Genomic DNA, 26,462 nt, shown 5'->3' on the forward strand with positions numbered 1-26,462 from the left:
AATGAGTAATCAACGTTACCTCTTGGCTTTTATTATTCCATATTGTTGTACGGCTACTTTATTTATTAAAAACTCACGTGCAATTTTCTTTTATTTATAATTAAAGTCAACCCTTCAACTATAAATTATGTTAAATATAAATAAATACATTTTATAAATATTATATCATACTGAAATTTAAAATAAAATTATGCAGGCTACTCAGTACTGAGCACTCCTCCGTAAGTATTCCACTGGAAGTGATTAACTTATTATGAAATAGACAGAAAACAAGTATTTACAATTAGAGCACAACGAACCAGGATCACAAACATACACTGGAAACTGATACGCGACAGTGATTGATAACATTCAATGTTTCTGTTCTGTTAAAACGACACCTGACTAATGCTTAATACGACGCCATGCTTATTTTGTATCTGTAAAAGTTCTGTTATAAGACTATCTAAATCTCGGATCCGCCTCGGTGTAACTTCTTGTAATCACAACTAGAAAAAAAAATTAATACCTACGATTATTTGTGTTCCAAATACAATTTTATATTTTCATTAATGCCCACTACCTATACACAATGTCAGGTGAACAAGATATAGTTGTATCCACTTACTACAATCAAGATTAAATCACTTTTTACTTTTAGTCAATTTTGTTACTTAATATTTGAATTTCGTAGTTGCATACAAATAAAATTGACTATGTAAGTGTGAAATAAATTCAATCGTACTAAATATAATTTGACGTTTTTCATTTCACCTATATAGCACCAACATGACCAATAAATTACTGTACATTGTATGCTTATATAATATCTAATTGAGTATTAGTATTGACTATTAAGCGTATATATGTATATATATATATATGTATATACATACAAATACGATCAATACAATTAAAATATAAGTCTTAATTAACTCAGAATACTTAAAGTCTAAATTTAAGTCGAAATATTGTTCACAAGATTATTTTCTTAAGGCTTAATATAAATTATTATTGAACATAATATTATATTTGAACGCAGAGTATATTTTTAATAGTTTTTAAATTTTAGTAATTTCTGTTTGCTGGTAATTTCATAAATGTTGAATTGCCACCATTGTCCATTAGTTATTACTATAAGTTGTTTATTATGAAACCGGATTTGAAATTTTACATGATAATATGTACTATTGGTGGTTAATTATTTAGAATCCATTCAATTATTATTTTATCACCGAGTTGTGGCACAGTAAAAAATTATGTGTACACTTTAAAACTCTAAAACAAAAAAATGTAGTAGACATCATTGTGATTATTTTTTATACATATTATATGATACGTATTGGATATGGTTTTTTTACCTTATGATCGGAGTGATTAACAATGATGTGTGTATTTTTTGTAGTTTATACCACATTTTGGAACAGTAAAAATGCATCAATCTTCAGCTTCAATTACTTTTTTTGGCAGAAAAGTGAAAGTTTGTATATTATTTTGGGGGATGAGGGGTGGGGGTAAAAGTAAAAATTCCCAGTGAATTCCCAGTTATATTAATAATTGCGTAAAATAACGATTTTTCACTAAACAATTTTAGTATTAATTAATGTAGGTAATTCAGAGAGTATCAATCGTAGAGACTTGAAACATTCTATTATTACTTAAATTATCATTTTCAGTGGAAATTCTATGACATTTTAGAAATATTCAGACATTTAAACTATTTATTATTTATTGCCCATTTGAAATTTTCTAATTTTCTTTTTTATTAAATTTCTATAAAAATTCATAAGCTCGGTAAAAAAACTTTAAAATGTTATACAAGAGCAAGACTTCACATACGTTGTTATATAGCAATTTAAAAAATATTATTAATACATGTGTATTATAATACTATATAAGCGTTTGTAGTTAAAATTCTGAAAAAAATAATTTCAAACAAGAAAATGTGCAAATTATTTTGTAGGTAGTTAAGAATGCATCATCAAATGCCCAATAATAGCTAAGGCTATAGACAATATTTAATTTAAGTTTCTTCATAGGTAAGTAGGCTAAGTTCTACTGCCACCCAAAACTCTAAGACTATGTTAGAAATTTTTTTTTTTGTAGATATTTATTTGAAGTTAAAATATTGATGAAATTAAATATTTAAACCAAAAACTATGATTTTAATTACCTAGTTGTAACTCATAATTAGTAATATTCGTTAGAACTTTTTATCTTTAAGTATATTTTTTATATTTTACTATAATTACTTATTCAATGATGAGGTGAACACTACACGTATAATTGTACAGCAGAGCGGTAACCTACTCACATGACTTTTTTCTTACTGACGTTGTAAGTATCTCGAAGCAATTTATATTTTGGTCCAGTTTTTGGAACAGTCGTGCAAATTAGGAGTATCATAAGTTTGATGAAGTTGTCGTTGATCTATTTATGATATTTGCTTAGGAGACGGTTGTAATTATTAAGTTCGTATATTTTTCCGAAATTTCGTTTCTCTAGAACTATAAAAAGTCGAACAACTTTATCTTGAAATCGTAAGTAACTTTGATTGTTTGTTTTTTTTTTATTTACCGAGTTTGGAACTATACTTATAATTGTTATAAACTCATATGCGTTTCGTAGAAACTCAATATTATCCTAAATACGATTTTTTCAGATCTTGCGTTTTGTTCTCGTATAAATTCATTTTGTATACCATCGTAGTGTAATCAGTAATCATGATTTAAATATCCCTATATTTGAAAAAAAAATTTCCTAGAACATAGTTGTAATGAAAAAATATTATCGCCGTAATCACTATCAAATATTAATATATCGGAGGTTTTTGGTCCACTACAATAACTCTTCACTTAAGTTAAAGTACTCGAAGTTTATATTTTGGTAACGTTAACATTATTTGAATTAAGAATATACGTTTTAGAAGACTCGATTTTAGCTGTTGAAGCTTTATAATGTTACTATGTCGATAGGATTTATCATAAGTCTCGTCAACGGTAAGAAGGATGGTACATTCAGTTTTCTAAAAATAACATAGCTTCGAATTTCTTATTACAAGGCTATACAAATTGATTATTTTACAAATGTTTAACTACTCAATTATTTACAAATTTTTGTAATTTTGTTAACATAAAAAGTATAGATTTGTCTTGTTTGACCTAATCCGACGTTCTATTATTCTTTTATGTTTTTCACAAACCGTGTAAAGACAAAAATAAATAATAATAACATAATAATAATAATAATAATTACAAGGTCTCATTCAAATAAGAGAAAAACTAAAATTTAATTAAACGATTAATAATGTTCGTCATTCACTTAATTTGCTTTACCACAAATAGCTGTCCATAGGATATAACTCTACAGACTGTTTAATATTGAGTAATAATAATATAATATTAAAATAGATATTGTTATCTTTCGATTTACAGTGACCACGCAAAAGAAAATAGTACATATTATTACCCGGAACATGAATAATAATATTAAAATGTATTAAAATTATTTCTACAACGTAATATAAAAAATATCTAGATAAATTACAGTAGATAAATGAAGTTTTTATCTAAGATAGATGAATAGATAACATTGGGACTTACTTATCTAGGTTTAACCTAACCTAACACTGGGCTTTAGACTAAAACATCTTCCAATCCACATAAACACATAAACACTTAAAAATATTGTGACTATATATTTTCAGTATTTTTTAATTGGTGTATGATAACTCATGAGTGTCCTTGTATTACGTTTTTAAGTGATTTTTTGTCGATATTTATAGGAAAAGAAACAGAATTAAAATCGGATAGATATCTATAATCTGTACTTTAAATTAAAGTAAATACAAATATTATACCCACTACTGACTAGACATTCATTATTTATTTTATTCGTTTTTTATAAGTACCTACCTATACATTATTTTTATTTGCATATAAAATGGACGTTGATTTAGTTTTCTCTCTTTGTTCTTGTAGCATGACATATTATGAAAAATTTGTATATACATAAATACAAGAAAGTATACTAGCAATTTACCATAGGACATTTATGAATAGGGTAGATTTATTTTTGGAAAAGTTTTACTGTATGGCGTAATGAATTTTCCTTATGCTTTTTTTATTTATTTACTTTTTTACCAGAGTGCGTGGATGTCGGGGTAGCCGAATATGACGAAAATTCAATTTACAATAGTAATCTCTACGGAAGCTTACACGCAGATATTGGTTCTGAAACTAACCATTGACAAAAATAGATTAATGCTTCAATAATAAGACCTGTGGTATAGAAAATATAATATACGATTGCGTAAACACGTAAACGCATAAACGTGTACGGTTTGTATACATAATATAATAAATATATATAAATATTTATGTATATTAATATCTATGTACAATTTTAATCATTATAATAATTTTACAAATTGTAAAATAAAAAAACTAGTAAGCGTATGACGCTCTGTTGTACAGTGGGTTACAAGTGAGTCACTGTAATGAATGGTGTTAAATTTTAATTTAATGATATAAAATCATTGTGTAAGTACGAACAACTCTGAGGGAAAACGGTCTTACAGCTTATAATATTATTTAGTAATGCTATTGTGTTTAAAGTAATTTATTTTACTATTAAGCATTAATACTACTTCTGTGACTAAATTCATTCAAAAAAAATTACATTTGAAAATTCATGTGTGGACAAAATATAATTCTATACTCTAAATGCTTCAAAGTACATGCCTGCGAATAATATTTTTAAATTACAGCAAAGCAACATAACCATTATTCTTAGTTATTTAATAGTATATGATTTCGTCTCAATTAGTATTTATAAAAAAAAAAAATTGCGTGTTTTTTAGATTTATTGGGTACAGAATTTACTACTTGCGTGCAGATTTGTTTTAAATTTTTGATCTTTAGCTATAAAAGTTGAACATTCTATAAATATTGAACTATAAAATAATTTGTACACTTTCAGTTTGATAAATTTTGTCAAATTTTGAAGTCAAAATATTTTGCTACAGCTATTTGTTTTTGAATACACCGAAATAAGAAAATCGCTATTCGAGAAACCGAGTGAACATCCAATGTTGTAAAAATTTAAATTTTAAACGTTCATAAAATTAATTGAATATGACTTTCTGGTAAACATTTTTTTTGATAAACGTAGACAAGCTTATAAGGAATCTTGTATTTAATTTTAAAACCTTAGATACAAAGAAAAATGTTTCATAAGTTTTTAACTCAAAATAATTTGCAAATTTTCGTTATTTTCACGAATTTTGTCAAAATTCTAAATTCAAACGCTCATAAAAAATTACTGTCGATTTACACTCACTATTTTTCTAATTTCCACTAACAATAACTTACGAGGAACCTTGTATTACAATTTCAAGCTGTTTGTCCGAGCGAATAATATTTATCGACATTAGTTTTAATTAAAAATAATAATTGAATTTTTTTTATTGAACTCAACACGAGTTAAAATATTCTGAAAATTTTAAGGTGTATAGAAAATGCTGGTATAAAGATTCTGTGAACATTTAATGTATTTAATGCATTTATGGTATTATTTTTTGGAGTTACATCAAGAATTAAAATCGATTTTGTCTAAAACCGTAGAAACCGTAAAAATCCTCGTTTTTCCTGCAACTTTTGAAAAATATTGGGAATATTTTTTTTTTGACCCCCCAAAATATCAACTACATCCACTTTTCTATCTGAAAAGATGCTGTTGAAGAAAATCAAAGCACTTTTACTGGCCCAAAAGGCGATGACAGACAAAAAAAAACACATCATTGTAAAATCAATACATTCATCGCCCCTCTCAGAATTTAAAATATGAACTTCCACCGAAGATAGTTATTATCAAATTAATATGATTTTAATAATTACTTGAATACCTGTTCAATAGTATTGATCTTTTTTTTGGGATTACCTAATTTCAGTGGAGCATTTTTTTTTCATATGAGTTCATTATATTACAATGTTTGGGTTTACATGACAATATATATTGTATTTGCATTATTATGCAATATGCAATAATTTTACAACTTATAACTTAAGAACATTGTATCTTTTTCTATTACGAATAGTTATACATGGTTGAGTAGATTATTACTATTACGATGTTAAAAACATGACTCACATATGAATATTGAAGGTTAGGTTAGGTTAGGTTTTAAATTCTGTAAAAATTTTAAAGAAATATTAGAATGATAAATGTAGAAATATTATACAATACATGGAGTAATCTATCCAAACAACTATATAAGCTGACCCATTAGTTAAATTACTTTATTACACACAATTATAGTTTTGTTACAATTTGAGAAATATAATCAAACACTCTAATTTGTACAAATAAATTAAATATTTTCTATTTTTATCATATTTATATTTAAATAGTATAGTACCCAACTGTAAGTACTCGTATTTGAATTTCTTATTCTGGATCATAATACTCGCGTTTTTGTTCGTATATTATAATATTATTATCAATTATACAGCTGCAGTAGTTTCGTCAACAGTAAAATAATGTTTGTGCTTCGATCTTGTCGTCTACGTGACGGCGCTTGTCTACTGCAGCCATCGATCAAACAGCTAATTGTGGTTTGTGTGTATAAATATATTATTATGTATATAAGATTTTGAATGTACGTATGTCTTGGCAGAGTTCAGTCCGATATTGTACTTGCAACCGGAAATAAAATAATCCCCGGAGTCCGACTGCTTTGTTCAATGAATCAATCTTTATTTGGTCATTTCCCGTAATTTTTCCGCTTTCAGTCATATTCCAGTCTGTTTCAGAGAATGGAGGCTTTCAGGGATGCTGTTCGAAGAGTCATGAGCGGGTCTTCTGACGACCAACAGTTGGACTGCGTGCTCATGGCGTCAGTCCAGAAACAGCTGACCGAAGTCGCTGACGCAGTAGCTTCTGTCTGGCCACTGGCTGCACTGTCAGAACCAGAGAGACGCGAGTGTGCCAAGACTTCAGCTGTAAAGCGATTTCCGGCGAGAAGAATCGTCTACGGTAAGTATTATGCGACTTGTCTGTTATGCGCCGGCTGTCTAAATTATCTACGTACGTCATGCATTTTGCCTAAAAAAAAATGTACAAAAAACATTAGGACGTGTCTGAGTTCTGCCTGAGATTTTACTGTTTGTACGAAAATATGTAGCATACGCATGTAGCATTTTAGAAAGTATACGAAGAATTGATGATGTTTCTGTAGTTTGCAGTTTTGATATATACGAGAATAAACGCCTTAAAGGCATCAACGCACACGTCATGTTCACTGACGATTATTGATAATACTTTGGTTCACTGCCGAAGATATAACTATGGAGAATGTCCATAGCCTTATAATATCATTAAGATTATGATTGATTTTGCGAATCAAATTATACATTCTACATAGGTGCCTATAAATAATAATACTTTAATAGTAATATAGTTCAATTTAAAATAAAAATTATCATTTTTATCAATATTTTCATCTTTTTTGGGCACTCTTGTATCTAAATTTGGCCTTTATGTTTTCGTATATATACATATTTTATATTATATACGTCTGTTTCTTTCAAAATATGACAAAAATACTCTTTGACGAAGTCTGCTGATACATTTTACAATAGCAAAATAACGTATAGTAGAAAAAATATATATATATAAAATACGTGGATCGTTATTCTGTACTAGTACTATATTGTATTATATATGGAAATGTAACGATTGACGGTCTTATACATTTGAACTTCGAAGGATTTTAAGTTTTCTGTTTTTTCTCAAAACGTCCGCCGATATTCTGTCATGGCTGACAGTGCCCCTTATTATAGCAAATTACTATATTTTATGTCAAAATATTCGCTATTGGTCAAAATGATATTTATTAGTTAGTAGTTATAAGCTGGTAAACTCGGTACATCCAAACAAAGTTCAAGTTACTATGGAATACTACGTGGTCATTTAGTGTTAAAATAAATTATGAACAGATGACAAAATGATAAACTATTTAAAATATCCAAATTCAACGTAAGAGCTGTAATATAGTACATAGAGTGCTTCACTAATAAGCCTTAATCTTTACTTTAATATTGCATTTATTAAAATTCATATTTTTTGGATTTGTGAATGCACATTTTGAGGATCATAGGTCCTATTTTCAAATACTTAAAATTTATATAACATTTAAGAAGTATCTGGGCCGTCATTAACTTATTTTCTTCAAATGATTATCACACTTTTCCTCAATACATTGTAAAGCCAATGGCTTATTTGAAAATTGTAAACTGTAATACATCCTTGTCAAAATTTGAATAATTTTTTAATTGTTTAACTCTGAGTAGTGATGATGTTAGATCCACGATAAGAGGTTTTGAAGATTTGAGGGCTATGATGATTTTAAAATTATAGTAATTGCTACTATTGTAAAATTGTGTCCATACATGAGCGCACCAAGCAATAACGAGGCGAGAACAATTTGAAGTAAGTATGTTTATGACTTCATGTTGAACATTACGGCCGAACTGAAATTTGATTTAGCTAGTCATAGAAAAGGTTTTCAAAAATACATATGCTTAGCAATTTAAAGTGGAAAAAGTTTATCTATAACCACATAAATAAAATATTAGTTTTATTATAGATATATTTTTAAACTTAAACTACAAAAGCGAACAATTTACACTAAGCAGTATAAAATCTGCTCACGATTTCGTTGTTTTTGGTTTTGTCAGAGAAGTTTAAAAATTACTTCTCGATTTATTTTCAATATTCAAAACGTGGCATATTGATAAATTCTGGAAAAAAACAATTACGGTGAAACATGACATCAAAATAATAAAAGTTTATGCGTGAACAAACTGCTAAAAAACTCAATTAGATAGGATTAATAATTAATTATTACTATAAATCGTTCAATCAGCTTCTGATTACGGTAGTTGTAATAGCTTTGTGTGGACGTAACAGTATTACACTAAACTTTTTCTATTAGCAACAATTGTTACTTTTTTTTAAATCCAAGCTTAGATCTTTAATGGGAAATTCAGTTCTAAAACTTCAAATTGGAAAAAATCACTATACGATGTAGTCTTAAATATCGAAAATAAAATATTTTACGAATATCTGTTAAATGTTGGGAACCGGAGGAAATTGATTTTTCATTCCCGGATCGTTATAAGCTATTAAAGTACGAATGTTTAAACTAAAAATCTGTAGTAAAAGCGTTTTAAATAAAGCTTTAAAGCTCTAAATACATATTGAAAAGCTTATAAAAATCTACTGACAAATCGGTTTTACCTCTGTAATAATTGCTTACTTATCTAAATCTTTTTGAACTGTATTGGACGAGTAAAATTTTATATATATATATTTTTAAACAACATTTTTTATCGAAAAATAGATTCTCTATATTTGTATTTTGAAATACTAGGTAATAGACAAAATCATCGATCACCATAAATTCTGAAAATAAATGTTTGGTTGTTGCTTTGTGGCTTTGTAATTTTGTATTTCGTATAAAAATTAACTATTTTTTTAAATGAACTGTTAAAATTACAAAAATTATGTAAACTTCGGTAACGTTTTGCCATTATTTAAATGTAGAATATACCGAAATTTAGACCGTCGTAGCTTTGTACTGTTATTTTTTCGTTCTAGTATCATGTTGATAGGATTTATGGTAAGTCTCGTTAGCACTGAGTAGGTAAGTACTTTGAATTTTCTGAAAATAACACGTACTATTTCGACTTTCTAATTTACAAGACGTATTTCAATGTGATTTGTTCCATTTCCAACCAAACATATTCTGTTTTTAAATTCAATACGACAACAGCTGCCTGGAAAATATTTAGTTATTAAAATAGTATTATTTATTAAAGTTGTACACCCAAGCATGTCATGCAATACAAAATGGGCCAATTGTTCTACATGTGCATTTTCTCTTCAAGGTGAAATATGAAACAATAATTTACTTTAAACTGTTGTTATAGCGTGAACGATTAAATAAACGAGCTCAGAAATTGATTTATATAACCATTTACACTATTGAAATACATAATATGTATTGTAAAATATATATCCCAGTAGGTTTATTTATTTATTTATTTATTTTTTTTTGGTTTTAGTCAATTTAAAGTTTCCCTGACTTATGCCATCTAAAACTTTTTGTTAACAGAATTACATTTTTTTAACATTTGGATAATAGATAACAATTAGTAATACAAAATTAATTATAAAAGATACTATTTACTACTTTTTAGTGTATTTACAAATCAGAAGACAAAAGAAAAAAAAAAATTATAATTATAACAAAATAAGGTCGTATGGGCATCTACGTTGAGTCGGTGTACACAAGGTGGTCACTTAGTCTATACTATTTTGCCCTGCATGCAGAATTGATGTGGTTGGAGAAGTTGATTGCTTATTTTTTAATATACTCAGTGATTGTGGGTAGCTAGATGGTAGGTGACCTATATTAATGTCTTTAGGAATTTCTTAAGAGTCTGCTCCAAATAATTTATTAGTATTGGTATGTATTTATCATGCTCCCTTAGCAGTAGCGTTTGTATTTACCTTAACCAATACAGTATTTTTTAAATGTTTAAGTCGATCCCCTGAGAATAAACAACCGTAGTTCGATCTCTGAACACAACAAAAAAAAAGGTCTGGCTACCTCTAGCCGATGTACATATATGTATATTATACATACATATTTCCATGCTCGACATTTTAAACGACAAGTAGGAAAAAAAACTTGAGAGATCTCACAATGACGATTTATTACATACAGTCATATTATGCACACAGTGCACTTGAACTCGTAATAATAAAATGTAAGTAAGTTTTAAGTAACACAATTTAATATCAGACTTAGAGCTTATCACTGTGCCGTTGAATACAACATAATATATAAACACATGGTCATTGGCAGTTCGTGAAAAATACCTATTCGTGTTATCTTATATCCACTGTATCCTAAATAAAAACAATAGTTGATTATATTAATAACTCAACAAATAATAATATTTATATAAATTCGTTTAAAAATGAAATATTTCATAACTTTATAATTCTCCTATTCACCTGCAGGTAGGTAAATATAATATTTAGTTTATTTTTTGTTAGTGCTTGCAATAAATTTTTTTGAAATTTGATCTTCCTTTCGTGTTATGATCTGTACTTATAACCGCATCTTAGTATAGCCGACTACAGCTATAGAATATGAATAATATTATTTTGTGATCGTTGAATTATTGATTGAAATCAAATAAATAAATTCAAATTCAAAATAATAAAGTAAAGTTGTGTTAAGTAATGCCACTAATGCAGGGTTTTTTTTTTTGTAATCAATGTAATTTTTAATTAATGTAATCTGGTTATAAGTTAAAAACTTATAACTTAAACGTTTTTGATCGATGCAAGAAAAAATGTCAAATAATTAAAAAAAAGCATTTATTCCAAACAAAATTTCCACTTTTTACATTCGTGGTTAAAGTTTCCATGTATTGTAGGAATCTACAGAAACTATAATAATTTTCATGCAAAAAAATAATGATATTCTTCAGATTACTAGTGGTTTGAAAAAAAAAAATACATTAACACTTATGCACCAATGATATTAATAAAAGTAATAAAAACAAAGATATTAGTATGGTCATGATAGAGTGGCAGGTTGAAATATTTAACCAAAATAATAATAATCCTCGCCGTTTTATGTTGTAAGACATGTATAACGACTTCAAAATAGTATCCAAGTGTATATTTTGTGTATCGCATATCAATAAATACCACAGATTATCTTTTATTTTTAACTAAACCCGTTCTTAGAATATTTTGTTTGAAAAAAAAACCGATAGCAATATCTCTACTCCTGTTTCAGTGTCAATTGGAGCCTCCCCGTCCCACAGGACCAATCGGGTGTTTATAACCTTCGCTCGGTACGGCCTATACCGCTACTCGTTACTTCTTCGACTCCCCCCCAAGACTTTCGCGGGTTCGATCGTGGGTGATTCTAGGTGTGTGCGTATGTATGTGGGAGGGGGTGGGGGGCACGAGACTTAACCGTTATTTATTGACTTTGACATTTTTACACGTGACCTCAACCATTTGTATTGGACCATACCGACGTTTTCGTGTTTACATTTTTTTTTTTTTTTTGTCACGTTAAACGTTTGGAGATTATATTGTTTTAGTCTATGCGTCCGTAGAAAACAAATTGAGATTTCCACGTGTTGCAATATCCAGGCTTCTGCCACCGGCGTTAGGATTTGTATGTTCTCCACGAAGCCCTAATAGATGGAAAAAATCCAAAAATTATTATAATATTGGTATCGTTACACAGTCAGCTTATAACATTTCCCCTCGCTGCTCTAGAAAAAAAGGTGTCTATAATTATTTTTTCATACATTGTTATATTTCTATCATATTACATAGGTTGTTAATAATTGTTTTTATCAATTGTTTTCAACTTGACGATTATATTTCAGACTACTGTACTCCAGCGGTATGTTTAAGATTGTAAAATTGATTGACTATTAGCTTGGTGGGAAATACGGAAACCGGTACCACGGGTGGATCTTACGAAGAAACAAACACCCTCCATAATGTTCTGCACAAAGGTCTGATACAATATAAATATATAATATTATAACACTAAATTGATAGTAGAACAATAATTAATTAAAATAAATAAAATATAATATAGTTAATATTATACACTGTTATTCGTTTCTGTCGTAAACGATATACTATAATATATCCTATCAAGCATTTAACGATACGCCTAAATAATAAGGTAATATGATTGCCAGTCTTAGTTTAAGCTAATTATAGTATTGTGTTATCATAATATTCATAAATAAAATATTAGTTATAATATAAATATACAGTGCTATACAATCGTTTGGGATAATATGTATACTAGGTAACAATAAAAAATAACTATAACAATATAAAGACCATAAGGTCTGTTGGGTTGTAAAATTATTATTAGGTACGAGTTTAAGTCACTGTGGTGGGCGTGCTCCAACTTAAATCAAAAAAGAATAAAAATCGAAGTATTCGAAAAACGATTCCGAGAATCCGAATAGAGATTTAGAGTTTTAGTAGTTAAATAACTGTTTTCTTAAATGTCTTTGACATTTTTCGCATTTATTTCGATAACTATTAAGACTATGTGATCTACATGAACGTTTTCACACAGTTTTTGAAATAGGCACCTATAAAAAAAACGCATTAGTTTCAAAACCACACACATTTATTCTCAAACAATGATTTAAAACAAACCAATGGATAAGTGGAATCAAAAAAATAAAGTAAACCATGGTTCACGGGAACCACATCGATGGAATCTGCGTACGACATATATTAGTATGATACCCGCGAGATAGATCATTGTCGGGTGGTAATTTCTAGCCAGGCCAATAACGATAAATCTGTACATAAAAAAAAAACGGAGCACTAAATTCGAAACGATTCCACGGGAGCAAAATAATTACATGGCCATTTACAATGTCCGAGTGCATATATATATTATATATATTTATATACGGCGAACGTAGATCCTTGAATCCTTTATATTAAAATGTTATATACATAATAAATACATTCATAAAGTTTGCCAACGGCGAAGTGAACAAATATTGTGTGTGCTTTTTTAGTGTGGTAAAGACGCGCTTGGGATTTAAAACTACAAAAATTATAAACGTAAAAAAACAATACGAATCGTTCATAAATCTGACGAATTTAATAATAGGCGATACATTTATATCCCGGACAATATATGTAATAATAAACTACGAATATTTGTGATAAAAAATTGCATGTAATAAAAGTAGGCCATTAAAAAAGTCGTCCTTAATCAGAGTTAGAAATCTCTCATTGTCCTATAAATGAGATACATATATAACATTTTTTATATCTAATATACTTTCAATACGTAGTGATATATATGTTATAAGCAGTAAGATTATATATAAATATAATATATATCTCTATATGGTGATGAAGCAATTTTATAGATTTGACGAGTATGCATTCCTGCATAGAGTAAGTTTAAGCTGGGTATGATAATTTTATAGTGGAAAAGAACAAACACTTTTTCATTATAATATAATGGTTGGTAGGATAAAGGTATATAGATAAGTTATAAAATATAATAATATTTTTATAGGTAGTATGTAGTGCTTTATGAAAAAAAATTATTATTATTTATTAATATAACAGTATAAAAAGTAAAATTAAAATTAAACTTTTGAAATCAACAAGATAGGTACTCAAAACTAAAATATTGTATATTATAATATTTTATTTTTATGCTGCAGCTTTTGGATACATACACATTGACGGAAAAACGACAACAACAATAATAAAATAGTCCGTTTTTCAATAATGTTGTAATATTAATATATCATATTATTATACGTAGTATGTGGATGAACATTAAAGTTGTAATAATATAAAGAAATGTGATTAAAATCAGTAGTATTGTTCTAATTCAATAAATGATAATGACAAATGTTATTAACGGAGGAAACAAAAACAAAAAATTATAGAACGAAAAGAAACTTTAAAAATTAATTATATTATTACTCATTATTGTGCGACATAACTAACGACGATTAATTACTTCGTGATTATCTTCCTCAAACACAGATTAATTGTACCACTGACAAATTTTGAAAGTTGAGTAATATTACAAAATTAATTTTTAATATTTACATTTCACTAAGTATACAAGTTACTATGGCCGACAATTTGTGGGTAACAGATCTCAGGAACTATTACCAATCAACGTGCGAAACTTCATTACATTTTGGTCAACTTGGGTTGTAGAAGGATTTCCTTCTCAAAATGGTTAATATTGTGGTAGTTAATTATTTAAATTAGTTGTAAATTCACTCGATGTAATGATAATTAAATGTATTAACTTCGTACTATATAGTAAAGACTTACACGCCTTAAGTGTTACAGAACGCGGCCAATGTACGCATCTAAATTAAAATTATAGAAATCCTTGGGGACCAAAGTATAATATCCACTTCGAAATATCTGTAATAGTTGCGAGTGGCAAAAGTTATTTCCAAAAGCAAGGGATACTGGTGAAAAGCTCATGGTGGCTCAGCAATGAAAATTGAAAGTTATCGAAGACTCCGAGTATCACATACGATTGGATGGAACAAATAATATTATGATTCCAGTTTTAATCACAAATTTCCGGAAAATTAGAATGGCAGTTAAGCATCTATGTGGAATGAACTGACACATTCGACAAGACTCTTTAGCCTCGATTAAAATCAGTAGTTCAGTAGTTTGCATAAACAAAAAAAAGATATGTTTATTGTTTGTTATTTATTATACAAAGTGTGCTCAGAGACGGATTTAGAGTTTTGACGCCCTAGGGAAAGCGTCGACTACACTCCTGTTATTCCCCTTCCCCTTAAACAAACGAATCACCGGTAATTATTTGGACACAAAAAGTGTGCAAAAACTTACAAACACTCAAAATTTAATACGTACATTTCAAATCTTCAGTTTGTTTTTTGCTGTATAATAATTGTCTAATTTATACCATCTCTAAAAAAAAAATGAAGTACATTTTAAGATATTTTTCAATGACTAATTTTTTAGAAGCTGCACCACTTTGTTTTATTTTTCAGCAATTCTTTTGAAATACGCTATTGTTTTTATTATACTGAATATTATCAGATTGTAGGATTGTATCAACCAAAGTCTAGAACAATGAATACAGAGATTTACAGTAATAAACTGTAAGTCACAACAAAACTGAGAATACAATTATTGCAGGTTGTCATGCTGGTGGCCCTAAATCCCTAAAAAAACTTGACACCCTGGGTGATGATACCGCTTAGCGCCCAGATTACGTTATGAGAATGCCAAATAAATTCAATACCTATTAGTAATTTATTTTGTATCTGTTGGTAATTTATATAAATATTGCTGTACCTATTTTGCCTACACGTTGCGCCGTGTAATAAATCACGACGTTCAAGAATATTAAACAAAGTGAATGTGACTGAAAATATGACAATGACCGCACGACAGTGTTGGGAGTATAAAATAATTAAGATATTGTATAGATTAAGGTAAAATAAAACTATATTTTTATCATAGAAAAAAAATTTAAATATTAAGTGTTTATTTTGTTATAATTCGGCCGGCTCTCAAAACGAATTCGTTCTATATTTTTTCATGAGTAAATTTATATGTTTATAAATAAAGAAAAATAACTTAAATTATCGCCTAAGGTTGTAAAAACAGGAATGGAATATCATTTTTATAATACTAAATACCCATAACAATTCAGAAAACTATCATGATTTTCTGCGTCGTCGCATTCACTGTCAACCGATCGGAAACATGGAAAAATGAATGACTTATATCACCGATCAAAAACAATTTAGATTTTGTTGCTGGTTAGTACTTATTTATATTTAAAAATAAGTACCCACCACTAATAAATTAACTACAGTTTGATTAATCTTGAATATTGGATAAGAATATTATAATATAATGTACTAAATTATGTGTTTATTAATATTTAAATAATATCTACTTCAATTACAGTAGGTATATAACAGAAGGTTTCATCTGAAATAGACAAATAAATGACGATGACGTTTAGTTGCTTATGTGGAATAGATAGGTAATAATTTATCGATAGTAATATTTTTACCATCACTGACAGTAACTATAGTTCAATACTAGTTTTGATATTGTACCGTGTTATTTTCTTTTCTGTCGTTGATTGAATAAAAATAATAATGAAAATATCGACTTGTATGCCAACAATTTTGCTAGCCTATTCGTCGTCAAATTGTTATACTGTTACAGTTTATCGAATAGCAACGCTGAGCGATATTATTGCTGTGCCTGTGTACAGTAAATCTGTAAGCAGTGTATAATGTAGACGGTTAACAAAAGCGGGCGTTTGATTTGTTTTCGTTTTAAATAACTGTTGTGGTACATACAAATTATTATAATTTATTTTAGTTATTCGTATGCAAATTTAACGACAAGACCCGATGGGATTTTTCGCTTTGTACGGCGTATAAAATAAATTGTTTCGCGTTTCATTATGTTTGCCGCAAGCTGTGCGCACAATCATCGGAACCGCGTCGAGCACCGTTAGTTCGTCCTTCCGATGTTTAAACAACTTACTATAAACGCAAATGAGAGCTATAATGCGTATATTATTGGTTGTAAAGCGTAGGTACGATATCAAAAGAATTTGGCGAGTTGTCTGCCGGTAGTGGGAAAAAGGCACGACCCGTTCATACTTCGACAATAATACAGTTATAAATTAAAGTAATTTAACATTTCATATATTGCGATTAAACAATGCAACTTAAAGTTCCTACAGTAAGAATGGCCGAATAATAAGACACAGCCAAGATGGTTTTTCATAACATGACGTCGATAAAAATAAGGTCGGTGTGTGGGATTCGAACCCATAACCACACGCGACCAACACTGACGCGTAACCACTGAGCTATTATACGGTTGAAGAGACAGTGCGACCACGTGGTACAGACCTTATATATTTTGGACCTTATTTAAACGCACGATAGCATATAATATATATATGTATATATATTAGGTCAGGTTAAATATATATGTATAAAAGTGTTATATTATATACTTTTGCTGTTTAAGTGAGTTTTATATATTATTTTCTTTGAACAAAAATGTCCACGAGGCGATCGTTATTTGACGTTAAAAATAACTTTTACTCTCTCTAGGGTATCGTTTTTTCAAACAAAAACTTTTCTACTATTTGTTTGTTTTATTTTTTTTTATATATATAATGTATAATATATATGTATGTATATAAATGTATATACATCTTAGTAAGAATGCGCTAAAAGTTAACTGGACATGACTACACCACTAACGTGTTGTGTTCATCAAAAATTAATATAAATTAATCAATTTATATATGAAAAGTAGAATCAAAAATCGATCAAGTATAAATCGATATCATAACATGTTGAATGATGGTAATTCATTTGCGTTCGAAGAAGTAGAATTCGATCTCATATAATCTAGAACATCTATAATATGATAAAACTTGTTTTATAGTATAATATTATGTTATTCTAGAATTATAAATTTTAAAAAATATTATAGACTAAGTGTACGTGGATGCCAAAGTACGATTGCGCATCATTATTGTCGTTATCGATTCGCGTGGAAAAACAATTATATCGAAAAAAGAAAAAAAATAGAGAAAGGGGTGTGGTACCTAATATTTCATAGAATAATTGAAAATTACCTGAATTATTTTGTCGTCTTTCTAATTCTACCAATAGGTAACGCCAATGACACTATGTGATTAGCAATACGATTAGTGTGCTGTGGTAAAATATTATGTCCCTACTTAACTCCATTTACACGATTCCTGGTTTGTGTTTTAATCGATCTAATATAATATTATTAACTATGAGTTAAATGTGTTTGAAATATAAATTAATTGTGTTTTACTTAGCATTAGTTTTTAAAATATACTTGGGGGGATGAATAATTTAAACAAATAAGACAAAAATAACAACTATACAAAATGCAAGCACAACGTCTATATTAAAATATTTATTTGAAGACACTTTTACAATTATAATATCGTATTCAGTTCGCCAACATAAATTATTGAAACGTGATTTATGTAATGAAGTGTCAGTTTCTGTGTATTGTGTTGGATTTGTTTTATTTAACGAATTTAGTTTTAGTTGTTACTATAAACGCCGTTTATAATATAAGTGCATTACGGTATAAATTAACGCTATTATCTCAGTTTGTTTTGATATAAACAGTAATAAAAGAAGTTTTAATAATTGAATTAAATAGTTTTGTAAGCTAAAAATATGTCTCGAAAACCCTGATTGTCCGCCTAATTCAAATTCGAATAATTTACAGCACTAATTAAATAGTTTTATATAGGGAATCGTGAGTTAAGTGTTTGTCGTTTGGGGTTGTGCCCAAGTGGCATGTTCAACCCCCCTCCCTTAAAAAAACAACATAACTCCCCGCTAAGTAAACTGCCTATGACATTCGTCTTTAAAAATTTGGCTCTGCATTGTAAAGTCGGTGTTTCTCACGGTTAGGAAGCGATATTATCAAACGAAAACATTATTATTTTCAAAACAGAGTCAGACAAAGTAAAAGCAGACATCGCGGTAATCGATTTACGTAATATTGTGGATACAGGGAACTACAATGGTTTTTTTTTTTATTAATTGTACACCTACGTATTATTATGAATAGTTTTTGAAGTATAATACCTTAATATACAACTACTGTGTTAGTTAGATATAGTCACGCGTGTTCCATGGAATGCCGTTTGATAAATTTTTTCAAGACGAAGAAAATACTAATAATTATCACTGTAAAATATGTTTATACAATATATAATATGGTAATACATACTTATACTATGTTTGCAGTTGTAAGTTGAAACGTCCAGTTTATTTGGTAATTTGGTAAAACATGCTTACAACTTACATATTACATTTAGAAAAGAAGTCTTAAATGAACTGTGTTTACTATATTTTTTCTTATATTTTGTGACATACTATGTAGAGATCGTGTGAGAAAAAAATTATTATTTTGTAAAGCACAATTTAATTGATGAGTTGGCGTGAAATAAGTTCATGCGCTGCACGGTTCTTTGTGAAATATGCAAAACGACACATATCGCTAGAATTTATTTATAGATAAATTGCAATATACGCTATATTTCCTATAGAGTGATATTATCCCGAACGTTCATACAAAGAATTTCTCTCTATTTTAGATTAACAATAGTAAACAATAGATATAATTAAAGGCGTCAATGCAATAACAAAACAGCTCTCCATCTTCTAAAATGTTCGAGAATGCTATGCAGACATTCGTTGAATACAATAGGTAATACAAATGGTGCTCTCAATAATAAGCTGCAGATGAACGAAAATCATCGGATGGTTCAAATGTGCGATTTAAAAATTATGATCATTTTTCTTCAGCTGACGATTTTCTCGTTACTCAAACTAACAATAAGTTGAAACTTTGGCTTTCAAAATATATTATTGTTGGTATATATACGTATTGGATTTAGTAATATATTATTATTTATTACATTTCTCAAAATACTTTATTTGATGAAAACCGAATTGAAAATTACAAGTACAGGAAAAAGCTGTGTCGACTGATATCCATGAGCTGGTAATAAAAATAACTTTTTTCCCTTGTACTTTAATAGTAATAAGGTCGAGGAAAAATGTCCAAGAGAGAGAGAGAGAGAGAGAGTGAGAGGGGGAGAGAGAGAGAGAGAGTGAGAGGGGGAGAGAGAAAGAGAGAGAGAAAGAGAGCTTTGAAGTAAAGCACACTCTTCCGGCGTGACTTTAATCGTCTGCTGTGTAAAATCTACGAGTACTACTACACTATTTGCATAAAACGCAGTTAATTGTCTCGTATTGTTTTATTATATGTATGTACGTTATTAACAATGGAAATAGTTTGTTGGTTTATGTTAATAATAAATCATTGTTCAAATATTATTTTTTTTTTTAAATATAAACTTTATCAATAATGTCAACAGTTAATGTGCCACCGATAAAACGTAATTTAATTATTATATTATTCTTGTGAGCCCTCTGTTGGGATACCTAAAAATGAAAAAGCAAACTTACCTGTAAACGAAGCCACCTCATCTTAACATTCTATACAACTATACCTAATTACAACCTCAGGGACAATCAATACAACTATAAACACAAACCAAAGGAAGTAATAAAGTCACGTAAAAAGAACATGCTGATCAGATATTATGTACAGGATTCCCTACATGATATAGTTCCAATGCTATTTATAAGTTATAACGCCAATAATGTTATATAATAATTTATCGAATAATTTTATTAGACAACATAATAATTAAGTACAATATTTATTTGAGCTGTACCTTTCATCACGTTTTTGTAACCTACTTATTTTACTTGATCGTGGTAAGAATTAAAATCGAATACGCATATTATCCATAGTTAATGTTTTTTGAGTGTACAGTGTCTATCCTAATTTAAGTAATAATATTATTACCGTTGTTAACATTTTTAATACATACTTACTTGAATTAAATTTTAAACGACGTAATTATAACTTACAGCCGTTTTACATAATATGAATACCTAAAAAATAGTACGATAGTTGCAAAAATCGTATGGTAATTATTTAAAAGCCAAGAGGTATTTAAATTAGTTTCTCTGTATAGTAAAAGTTCAGAGTTATAAATTAGACTTCTTTAATAAAGTTTAAAAGTTTTTGATTCATTTAAAAGCTTAAGTTTGTAGACAACCAACTTTCTGAAAACACTTCACATTATCGATAACATTGACAGTAATTGTCATTTGTCATAGATGTTTAAAGTTTGAAATTTCGAACACACCACGGTATTAACCGATATGCGTTGATATGTGTCTATATGTGTCTATATGTGTCTATATGTGTCGATCATACACATCGGTCGTGACATCGATGTCGTAGTCGATGCGTTTTCTATTTGTGTATATAAATGTTATTAGTTACAATTTATTAAATATTCAATTACCTATTAAAACCATACTGTACTATTATTGAACAATTCCTCACAAGTTTACCGATCACAATAAATATACAACTGAAATAATATCAACGTTTCGTTGTGTGTTTTGCAGATGACGTTCACAACTCCATCGAGGCAAACGCTTACTTCGTGCTCGAAGGACGGTGTACTTGCATGCAGCGACTCCGAGTCCGTAAAACGACAGCATATGGCCGAAACCATTTCACTCTGATCCGTGACCATGGCGGCGACAACCAATCGAATTTGGATTTAAAAAAAAACGTACAGACGGTCTATGTGAAGATGGCCGATCTGCGCCCGGGTTCGGTTTTCGGTTTGGGTGAGACGTATAATATATTACAATTATACAGTTGTTATTCGTTAATGATTATTTAAGCACTTATTACACACCATTGGTTCCGAGCAGATTTCATATTATACATCGAGATAATTCATCTATTCGCGGCGGTGTACGTCATTGTACTGAGAATAAATAATTTGAATAATTTTTATTAAAGCAATTAAAAAAAAAAAAACATCACTCTTTAGGTGTGTGGACACAAAGTTTGAGGAGTGTGTGTTGAAGAAATATTGTATTGTTCAATCGCATCTGTGATGTAACTCGATTGTGTCTCCCCACTCATCAGTAATCGACCTTTATTGATTAAATTATTCTCCATCAGTAGGCTGTCGTCTGGCTATAATATGTCTCTATCTATATAGGCCCCGAAAATAAATAGGTAAAAGGTGATGAGAGGGACTACGTCCCAAATCACAATCGTTGCTGGGAATGGCAAACAACAATGATTGATGGACTTTAATTTCGTTACCAACGTATTATCATTCTTTAAACGCTTTTCATTTGGTGGATTTTGTATTTTTTGAGCTGAATCGGGCACTGTCAATTTTATTTTGGTACAGACAAAAAATATTTGGCGATGTTCATAGTGAGGACTACCATTAAAATAAAAATTCAACCGCTTAATTATCTCACTGGTAATTTAAGGAGGTTGAGTGCCAGTGAAGTTCATAATATTCTAAATAATGTAAGATTTCATAGACAATATCATAAACTCAGTTGTTTTTCATTTGATGTATTTAACTCGTTTTACGAGCAGCTAATATACAACAGCGTAATAATGTAATATTTAGTTTCATTAACGTTATATAAGGATTAATTAATCGAAGAAAAATAAGAAATTTTTTTTAAAAACTCATTCATAATGTAACGAGAACGAAATGGCTTCACAAAAACGATACAACAGTTCTAATGTTATGACTTATGAGTTTCAGTGTTTATGGCCTATACTATTATTCATTATATCATTAAATCACATTTATATTTTTCTCTTAAATTTATAAACTAAAACGGAATCCTGTAATAGGCAAATGTCAAACTCTTTGTCAAGCCCTGAACACGCCCGCGGGAAAACTATTATTTTCATGATAACGACAATACCGGCCGACGCCCAACCAATACAATTTGAAACCATTATAAATCATTCAAAAAATCATCATTATCAATGATGGAAATGGGTATTTTGTGCGTTCACAGGTGAAAGGCGTTCGGGGCGAATAGTGATGGCCACGGCCGATGTCAAGTGTTTGCTGGTCCCTTTAGCGTTTCTCGCCAAGCACAACGCATCCAACATCTGGGGACGAACTGTGTGCTCCCTGAACGGTACCAACCCGACGGCCGAACAGTCGTTCCGGAAGTTTGTCGTGGAAAACAGATGGGCAGAGTACAAGAAGTCGTTAGCAGACGACTTGTTCCGGAAACGCCGACCATAGTATTGTTATTATTATTATGACCACTGTGAATAATATTATTTTTTATGTTATTTTTACGTACGACGTAGTATAATCGTATCGTGTTTTTTTTCTTTTTATTATGACTAAAGAGGTTAAGTACCTACCTTTGGTTTAAGTAACCTATATAACGAGGTTTTGTCTTTTTATCGTGTTGTCGTTAAATTTACAATAAATTACATAATAAATATGCGTGTTCACGGTATCCAAAACTACTGCAAGAGAGAGAAAGAGTTTTATGATTTGTGTTCAATATACGCACACGTACTATACATTTTATATTATATAGACATGGGTTTGATGTACCATGCAAACAATACACCAAGCTCATAGCTTTTAACGGTAAGCCTTTCGTCGAACGGCAATTCGGTCAGATGATAATAAAACTTGTATCGTCGCACACGTATCTATTGAGGCCTTTCGCAATATCATCCGTCGCGACGCGTCGGCCAGCATACATCATGATTGACGGATTCTTATAACAATTCCGAAAATTCGTATCCTATCCTAACTTAATCCAACGGCCAACCTATTACTCTAATAACGTGTTTCATGGAAGGAAAAACTAAATTCGTATGCAGACAGAATAAGTAGAAGACGTGTCCCAGGGTTAGGTTAGGTTATTGCATCAAAATAGTATAAGGTACAATATTTTTTCGTGTGTAGGATATTTAATTTGTATTGGACTAGTAATTTATATATTATATTAGATGAGTGACGTAGCAGGATAACAATATTTCGGAAAATGTGTACTGCTTCAAAATGTGTGATATTGCCAGAAGAGAAACAAAACACTCACCATAGTAAGACCTATGCATTATTATTTTATCAACTCTCTCAAATCACGATCCGAATTCGAATAAATTACCTTCATCAGACAGTCACATAAGTACATTACAATTATATACTTACTCGTTTGATAGAAGGATTTTGTTTTGTTTCTTTTTTTGAATAAAACAATCTATATCCGATAAAAAGGTACACAGTGAGTTATAAGGACATAATATCATATTATGATTATTATAATGACATGAGCTGTGTGAAGAGTACACAATTAAACAGTTGACACGACGCGTGTAATGTTATTTACACTTCTCATTCATAATTTCATGTATAATAAATTATAATAATAGCATAATATCGTATAAATACTACTGTAACAATACAAAACACGCATAATGAAAATGTTATATAATATATTTTATTGTTTTCATTAGAAATAACACGATACGTTTTTTAAATGGTTTTTTTTTTTTACAATAATTAACTTAAAATACAATATTACATATTATATTATTATAGTATGGTATTCGAACAAAGATAAGTAACAGATTTTCTCCTTATAATTAATGTATATCGATGTTAAAATGTCATTTTTTTTAGATAGGCTTATATCTTATGTTGTAAACACAAATTATTAAAAATGATTGGACAACGACAACGTTTGAACATTTGGCCACCTCACATAGCGTCATCAAAACGGTTTTTGTGTAAATTATATTCAATATATTATATACATATAGATATTACATATTAAGGTAGGTAAATAGTATAATTACTATCGTTGAATTGTTATTTTTTAAAGCTTTGTGTGGTGAGGTACACGATACAGTATGATAAGTCTCAGTGACCATAATATTATAAGCATAATGTTGTATAACCTAACCTACAGGTATGCCTATAGGTAAAATGTAATTATTGTTAAGGTTTGGTTTTTCGTGAGTAGCAAGCCAATCGTCTTAACATACTTGTATTAATATTTTGTACAGTTAATAAATTTTAATTTATGAAAAACTGTGGTGGCAAAAATGATATCTTTCAGCCAGGTGTATCTGGTAAATTAATAATAACTTACAATTAATAATAGATAATCATATACAGGATGATTCACCAAACATGTTCACAACCATTTTTCGGCACAAATGAATTTATTTAAATTTTGATATTTGTAATTTTTAAATATACTTAAATATCATTTGTCAAATTCTTGAATTTTATAGTAAAACAGGAGTGTCCTGTGGTGATACAAACTTTAATTTTTTAAATGAAAATCCCATTTTGTACTTAAAATTGTTAAGTTAATACTTGTTTTGAAAATGTTGATAACTATATCTAATTCAAAATTTGAACAAGTAGTTTTTCAGTTATTATAATGTTTAAACTAAAAATAAATGCCCTTAAAAATGTTTTTGTAAAAATATAAAATCGGTATAATATTGAATCTGCTATTTATTATACTTAGACATTTTTTATAGATAAATACACGTTGAACTACTCTATATTATATCTTCCAGGGACTTTTACTAGATGATTGCATTGACAGTTTATCTAATTTTCATTAAAATTCCAATGATATTATAATTTATAGACTGTGTAAATAATACTGCACACATTTTTCACTCCAATCCTACTCCATAAAATGGTAGCATCTATAAAATTAGTAACGAAATTTGACGAAGTAAATCTCTAGACTGCAAACGAATGATGTTACTAATTGTTTGATTTTTGAAATGGACCTAAAAGTGCAAATATCTGAACCAAATAATAGGCCTATGGGTGTAATTTAAAAATTAAACTAATTAAATCAAAATCGGTACCTACTAAATTTTTACAAAGAACAGAAAAAAATTTCTTGTTTTGTGAATACATTGTAATTAAAAATAATATTATTATTCTTTTTCGAGATCGTTTTGTTAACTGAATATTTTTTTTTGGCTTAGTTTGGGTTCAATTTAACAATTTGACAGTTTGCTTCGGGTTTGGTTCTGTCTCAAAAATCAAGGTATGTATAACATCACTATAGTAACAACCACTATAATTATTATAATTTCCAACCCACTCTCTCTAGAACAATTTTCTTCCAATCCCAAAAAAAACCGTTAGACATTCGATCACTGTGCGTCATGTAGTGTCTCGTTATTTATTTATTTCATTAATGCAAGTGCAACCATAAAACATGACCGAAATAGTTAATAGCAAGCAACGTAAATAAATTACGTACCTATACCAGAAAAATAAACGATTAAAAATATTTATACACGGGAAATATCACTTAGAATGACAACGAGACTAGGTCATG

The 26,462-nt window shown here is 29.1% G+C and overlaps 1 protein-coding gene across 1 annotated transcript; it reads left to right on the top strand.

Annotated features, from left to right (window-relative positions):
* The first annotated feature begins 6,676 nt into the window (after nucleotides 1-6,676).
* Nucleotides 6,677-24,708, top strand: LOC111039404. The gene is made up of 3 exons (XM_022322922.1): nucleotides 6,677-7,014; nucleotides 21,687-21,914; nucleotides 23,130-24,708. The coding sequence occupies exons 1-3, from the start codon at nucleotides 6,795-6,797 to the stop codon at nucleotides 23,363-23,365; spliced, it is 684 nt and encodes a 227-aa protein (XP_022178614.1). The 5' UTR covers nucleotides 6,677-6,794; the 3' UTR covers nucleotides 23,366-24,708.
* Nucleotides 24,709-26,462: the final 1,754 nt, after the last annotated feature.

The sequence above is a fragment of the Myzus persicae genome, unplaced genomic scaffold (genome assembly GCF_001856785.1).
Source record: "Myzus persicae strain clone G006 unplaced genomic scaffold, MPER_G0061.0, whole genome shotgun sequence".
Taxonomy (NCBI): Eukaryota; Metazoa; Arthropoda; class Insecta; order Hemiptera; family Aphididae; genus Myzus; species Myzus persicae.